Here is a 7315-nt window from a genome sequence, read left to right as displayed (position 1 = left end):
GCTCTCTTGCGGAGTTAGGTTAACTCGTAAGGACTGATGAGTCCATTGTCAATCTTCTCGTTGACCCATGCGTAACCGAGCCTATCAGGCCACATGCTGCTAATAATGGGACAAATATGTATTGCTCCTCCAACTCTCCCAATACGTCATCATGGTCGAGGTGAACTCTGTGTGTTCCCCATCTCTCCCCAAAGTATTGTGTTTCCCTTAACCCACCGCCCCCGCTCTTTCCTCCTAGCTTGCTCCCGTGCAAAGCTGCACAATAGTACATTGACCATCTGCTCACCGGTGTTTAGACACTAAGGGAACCACTGCTGTGTTGGCCTGGCCCTTTAGTGGATGAGGTTAGTGCTAATTCCTATCTTGGATGCCATTATTTGCTGACCAGTGGGGCCTGAGCTTAATTAAAATAGTAACCAGTTCTGAAATAATTATAGTCCTGTTGGTGGGTTCCACAGTCTAGTTTGGCTTAGTTGAAGCTGACTTTGGCCACAATGTGGAAAGACCGATTCTAAAACCGATAGCACATAAGCCACAATACCGCTCTGTTCTACTTTTAGACGATCCATTTCCAGTTTTGGAACATGGGGGACCTAATGTAGGAAAAGAAAGATACCAATTGTCTAGATGTAAACTTAAGGGACCAAAAATAGACATTTTCTCAAAGAAAATGGCGCTCATACCGTAAGGTATGCACAAAGTGTCAACATCGAACATTGCAAGATTACAAATAGAGCATATGTTTCCTTCAGTGAAAAAGGACACTCGTTTACAACCAACATGCATCAGGGCTCTGGGAAAGTGCCGAGGAGGCAAAAAAAAAAAACTCCCATTTTTGACTATGCCCGACACATAGTCATAACTTACGGGTTGGTATAAGATATTTGGAAGTGGTACTTGGGCACCCAACATGTCAGCTATCGTTATTTTAGGAAAAACATGTATTAGGGTGTCACTACTGACAGTTAATAGTTTGCCAGTATTTACACAATCACCACCGACAGGACCATTTCGTAGCCCGTCAGTTGAGAGGTACCTCAGCGGTATGTATTACTCCCTCCGTTCGTAAATATAAGTTTTTGGAGAGATTTCACTATAAACCACATACGGATATATGTAGATGCATTTTAGAGTGTAGATTCACTCATTTTGCTTCATATGTAGTATATAGTGAAATCTCTACAAAGACTTATATTTAGGAACGGAGGGAGTACAATGGTGGCCTCACAGCTCACCGCTAATAGGTGGACCTGCGGCGCGTCATTTCGTGGCGAGTCAACATTGCACGATCGTCTGTGACTTATAGTCGATGGCCTATCGACCAGTGTTGACTCATGAGCTACGACGTTTTTCTGTAGTAATGCTTGTGCCAAGTTGGTCTGGGTTCTTCAAAAAAGTTTAGTTAGTTTGGCCATGGTTAGTATCGCAAGGAAATAGGTTCAAATGAAAATGAAACCACCAAAACTTGTAGATTGCCATATATAACTAGAAAAAAATCCAGTCCTTCCGTGATTAACCCTAGGACGATTTCACTAGGTATGTTTAGATGGTGACCAAAGCTAGCTCATCCTACAATCATTTTTGTCATGACTATAGATTTGCTATTTGTTAGGATGATGAATATGCAATTCTGAGCATAGGCTCATTTGCACCCGGCGAACAGTAAATTGATTTTTTTATAGAAAAAAATCAATAAATTACATATTTTACATGGAAAATATTTGAATGTGTGAGGTGCATGCCAAATTTTAAAGCATTTAGACATCTGAGTAGCTCTCAGGAAAAAAAACCCGGGTCTGAGCAGTGCACAAACAGTAAACTTTTTCGACAGAACCAAAATTGTTTTTTTTTTTGCTGAGAGCTACTTAGACATCTAAATGTTCTGAATTTTGGTATGTACATTACACACTCGGGCATCTTTCTCCACAAAAAAAATCAAGAGTTTTTTTGTGTTTATTTAGTATTTTCAACGATTTTATATTTCAATCCGAGCTCATCTGAGCCTGGGAGCCAAAACGCCTCACTCTTAGGACTATTGCTAATCTTGTGACCTGCCAATGGGTCTTTCTCCACTCTAAGTGTTTCACGCCATTTAGCCCTCGCTATATCTTGTCGAAGCTCAGGATAACACTGGAGCAACACGCTGAAGCATCCAATCTTGGCTGAGCACGCAGCATCTCTTGGACGTTTGTTTGGCAAGAAAATGACTGGACGTCGATCACTGTGGTGAGCGGGAGGCCGTTTAGTTTAGCGTTGTGCATTCAGACCCAGCAGCGGAAAGTTTTTCACTTTCCAAATCTACTGATGCACCCACCCACACACACACACAACAAAATCTAATTCATTGTCTGTGGCCTCTGATGTGTGTGGCGCCAAAGATGCATGACCATAGTGTCGTTGTATTGGTATATGTGGACCTAGCTAGCTAGCTTGTCTTACTCCCGCCCGTCCACATTACTACCTTTCTCAATCTCAATAGCAATAGAACACGTTGGGTCGCTACTCACTCCGACGGAGGCAAGGGAGCGTTTGGTTACTGGATCTATCCGCTGGGAGATGGTAGCACGTAATATCTTCAACCGATTTGGATGGCGGTCATGTAATATGATATGCAATTAGTTTACCTATCTCTTTTATGCCAGCCGGTTGTGGCGTCCTTTTTGTGGCTAGTTTGTCCTTTGGCCCTTTTAGCTTTGTGTGAGCTCTTCTTTATTTTCGTTTTGAGACTTTAAGACCTTGTTAAACCTATTTATTTGTTTAATAAGATGGCCGTATGCATCTGCAGTGCAGAGGCCGGGGAGTTCTCTTTTCAAAAAAAAAACAGAACACGTTGGGATTATTTTCTTACAATGCTGCTGGTAGTTGTGATATGGGGTCCGCTCACGTAGGCCGCGTCAGTACCTCTGTCCGAGCACTTGACTCCGTTGGCAGTAACTTTATGCATGCATGATTCCGGAATGATGCAGCCTGCTGCCATCGACGCCTACCACACTGCCGCCCCTTATTCCGCTGTCGCACTCGCGCTCGGGCCCAATTCCAAGAGCGTGACCATGCTACATGTTGCCGCCGTGCGAGCGCTGGTAATGCTGTAGGCGCCACGTCCCCGCCACCGGCCGGCCGTACGTGGATTTGCGCTGCACCAATCGATGGCCATGTCATGGCCCATGGTTCCGGAGGGTTCCTACGCGTACGCGTCATGACAGGGAGAGCTAAGCTCCAACGGGTCGGAGGTGGCATATTTCCAATACGACGCACGTTGCTCCCGTGAGATTCACATAAGATTCGAGTGTCATTATATACACAATTTTTCACCGGGAAGGACGAGATTCCGGACAAAGAATGATGTTTCTTTTAGGGCATCTCTCTCAAACCGTCCGCATCCATTGGACCGCGCTGTTTGGACCACGGAAACCATCCAACATTGTCCTATATCAGTCCGCGGCATGGTCTAGACGTGTTTTCTCCCGCAAACCAAAGAGAAACATGGGAGGGTTTTGCGGGAGTCCAGACACGCGAATCGTCGCTCTCTGCTCCCCGGCCCATCCAAAAGGAAGGTAGAGCCCGCACTTTTGGAGCATCCCGCATTGTTTCCGCGCGAAAATCCCCCATTCTCTTCTTTCATCCCCCCCCCCCCCCCCCCCGCGCTCCGCCCAATCTTGTTCTTTTCTCTCACCCTCTACTTCCTTCCACTGCCGACACATGGAACCGTCGGAGATGGTGCCGGTGGAGGTGTTGAAGGATCCAAGCATCACGCTCGCCCGCAAGATCACCTCGGCGACGCGGCAAACTCATATTTGCCGGCGTGGCCGGCTAGCCTCCATTTTGAATGAACACTTTGCATATTTCACAAGCAAATATATAGTTTCACAAGGTAACATAGTTTTCGTAGCCAAATATAAAACATAGTTTTACAAGCCCGAATATAAATTAAATTGTTCTCATATAGTTTTACAAGCCAAATAAAAAGGATACATCTATTGGTTGCCAATATGAACCCACATACGGTTGACCAAATCATTTTGCAGCTGCACGTGAGTTTCCAATCACGCATTTCATGATGAAATTGGGTGAACTGTTCAAACGTTGCCGCTCCTCCATGCTCAGGCACAACATTCTCATCCTGAAACTGAAACCCTTGATCGTAGATACGTTCCGGAAGCTCATCTTCTACGATCATATAGTGCATGATCACACAAGCAGTCATCACCTCCCACAGCTTCTTCATGCTCCAAGTCCTAGCAGGATACCGAACGATGCCCCATCGAGATTGCAAAACACCAAAGGCATGCTGGACGTCCTTCCTAGCATTCTCTTGCTTTTGAGCAAATCTTTTTCTCTTCTCTCCGACAGGGTTGGGGATTGCTTCACAATAGTGGTCCACTAAGAATAGATACCGTCACATAGGTGGTATCCTTTGTCGTAGTTGTGGCCGTTGATGGTAACATTCATCGGTGAATTGTTGCCTTCGGCAAGCCTTGCAAAAACGGGCGAGCGTTGAAGCACGTTGATATCATTGTGTGATCCGGCCATGCCGAAGAAAGAGTGCCAGATCAAGAGATCTTGTGATGCCACGGCCTCAAGTATGACAGTGCAAGCCCCGACATGGCCCTTATATTGCCCTTGCCAAGCAGAAGGGCAGTTCTTCCACTCCCAGTGCATGGAGTCTATCCTGCCAAGCATCCATGTGAAGCTCCTGCGGGCATTCATAGCCAAGAAGCGGGCTGTATCTTGAGGAGTCGGCTCTCTCAAGTACTCAGGGCCAAACACATCAATCACAACCTTGCAGAAGTTGTACAAGGAGTCTAGCTAGGCACGTAGACTCGCTTATACGGACGTACTCGTCAATGAGATCAACGAGCGTGTCAGGACGAAGGAGTTGGCTGGGCGGCGAGGCGGCTTCTTGGTCGCGGCTGTGTCGAGGAGTGGGGTGGGAACCTTTCGGATCCCCGGCGGCGAGCGGTGTTGTAGGTGAGGGCGGCGGGGGGTGGGTGTTGCGGCTCCAGCAGTTGGCAAAGGCACCGGAAAATGGGCGGCGGCGGCGGCGACGAAGGAGGCGGGTGAGGTTTTGCTGTTGGAATGGGAGAGGATGGCCAATGTGCCACCGACTAGCGGACCAGGGGGGCCACGGTAGATTATGTCATGAGCAGCACGAAGCAAATGAGAGGCTGGGGAGGATGGCAACTTCATTTGATATTGGACGCCTGCCCCTTTCCAAAAAGAAGAGAAAAGAGTAATAAAGGCTGTGCTGAGCGAGATCCGAGAGGTCGTTTTACTTAGCGTTGCCTGCCTGTTTGGGGCCTAGGAGTGGAAAGCTTTGCCTTGCCAATTATGCTAGGCGTCCAGATCTGCACGATGCGGTCTCTGATGCGGGGCATTGGGCAAAAGCGACCCAGGCCGCATCTGCTGAAAATCTTAAACCGACCGGCAGATGCCTCCTCTCCTCCCTCCTCTGGGTAGAGTGGCGCCAAAAGATATCGTGGTCCTAGCTAGCTAGCCTGTCTTGTCGCGTCTGTCCTTGTCCAGGCCGGTTCACCTAGCTTTCTCAAGAGAAACATAACACGTTGGGATTATTACATCTGTTGTCCAGTACTACATACCTAAAATGTTGCTGCTGCTTGTGATTAATTATCGTCAGATGAGCATGCTGCATGTGGGTGTCATCTCATCAGAGATTTAGCAGAAGGGACTAGCTCTAGATGATAGTAATGCTATAATACTCCTATACCACGTTAGGTGCATTATCCGGGACTGGCTAAATATGTTAACTATGGCTCAAGAACACCATTAACTAGTGTGCATTACATTCGGCAATGAGACATGCCCAATATGTGCATGTCTTACATTCTGTCTCTGTATCTTAACTAGAACTTTAGAAGATACACCTTCCGTTCTAAAATAATTGAAGTTCGAGGTTTGTCCGAAGTCAAATTTGCTTCAGTTTGACCAACTATGAAAAAAAAAACATGGTAAGATCTACATCACCAAATACACATAGTATGAAAATATATTTCTTAAAGAATCTAAAGAGACTAATTTGGTGTTGTAGATGTTAATATAATTTTCTATAGACTTGGTCGAACTTATACAAGTTTGACTTAGGATAAACATAGAACTTCAATTATTTTGAAACGGAGGTAGTACATAGTAATGTTTTCATGCTGTAATTTCCACCACAATTTCTCCGAGTGGCTGTTGCAGCCTTGCAGTAACTATAGCCAGAAGCTATACAGTCCCCATCGATCGATTGGGCATCCGCATTGTTACAAAAGTATAGTACCTGCGTTTGAAATAGTGAGGGAATTCTCACATGCAATATACAGTACTGCATCTGAGTCACTTGGATAAGCGAAGCAATGAAAGCAACAATTAACAGAAGAGTAGTAGAATGGTGAAAACAAGAAAAATTGAAATCTCCTTGCCGTCTCTATATAGTGACCAAACTGTCTATCTGGTCAAGGAATCCCATAAGAGAAACTCAACTGAAAGAAGAACATATGGATCGAACGCACACACGAGGTTGACACAAGCAAATCATTCACTTGACATGTGTCAAGCTAATCAAGATACTCCCACAAACATATAGTAGCAGTTTCACATGCATGCTTGTATTCACAAAAGAGGACTTTTAACATACCGAAAGAGCTAGCGGATGCCCGCTATTGCATCTGGAGATCAGGGACCAGTTAGCAGACCTATCATAGACGAAGAGACAAGTCGACGTCGACCATGGCGCCACCGTGCTCCGGCCTGCTCCTGCCGTGCTTGTGCGCCTTGACAGCAGGAGCAGCCGTCCCGGCCGCAGACATGAAACCGCCGCCGTGCCAGGGCAGCCTCTCGTCTGGCGCTGCAGCAGGCGCACCCTGCCGAGCGGCAGCGGCTTGCCGGCGGCGCTTGGCGACGTTGCGCTCGTGCTTATGTGCGTTTTGGTGGCCGCCGAGCGCCTGCGAGGTGACGAACTTGCGGTTGCAGTACACGCAGAGGAAGAAGCCGGGGCGGGGCTCGGACGCCATGGGGCGGAGGGTGAGCTCCAGGCACAGGTCCTCCTGCTCACCGGTCAGCTGTTCCATTCTAGTCACGGACTTACCGTCGTCTATATGCGAGGGTGAAACCTTAATTCGCCACGAAAACTGCTGTGCTACCCCAAGGATTTTTATATAGCACAGCTTAACGGGTTTCGCACTGTTCATTGGGATCTCGTTACTGTAGCCGGTGGCCGGACACGGCGCACATCTCCCGCCGACCGCTGATTGGCTGACGGCGGTCGCTACCGAAGAGTAGCTGGGAGGATTTATCACACATGCATTGAGGGCTGATA

The 7315-nt window shown here is 47.1% G+C and overlaps 1 protein-coding gene across 1 annotated transcript; it reads right to left on the bottom strand.

Annotated features, from left to right (window-relative positions):
• Nucleotides 1-6095: 6095 nt before the first annotated feature.
• On the bottom strand, nt 6096-7110 carry LOC123100686 (zinc finger protein 4-like). The gene is made up of 2 exons (XM_044522571.1): nt 6635-7110; nt 6096-6277 (listed from the first exon to the last, which is right to left on the bottom strand). The coding sequence occupies exon 1, from the start codon at nt 7065-7067 to the stop codon at nt 6696-6698; it is 372 nt and encodes a 123-aa protein (XP_044378506.1). The 5' UTR covers nt 7068-7110; the 3' UTR covers nt 6096-6277; nt 6635-6695.
• Nucleotides 7111-7315: the final 205 nt, after the last annotated feature.

This window comes from Triticum aestivum, chromosome 4D (genome assembly GCF_018294505.1).
Source record: "Triticum aestivum cultivar Chinese Spring chromosome 4D, IWGSC CS RefSeq v2.1, whole genome shotgun sequence".
Classification (NCBI taxonomy): Eukaryota; Viridiplantae; Streptophyta; class Magnoliopsida; order Poales; family Poaceae; genus Triticum; species Triticum aestivum.
The sequence above is the reverse complement of the archived record's forward strand: the minus strand, read 5'-3'. Positions and strand labels throughout refer to the sequence as shown.

What these genes read in the sequence shown, in the direction of transcription:
- LOC123100686 (XM_044522571.1), bottom strand. Translation starts at nt 7,067, where the DNA reads ATGGAACAGCTGACCGGTGAGCAGGAGGACCTGTGCCTGGAGCTCACC.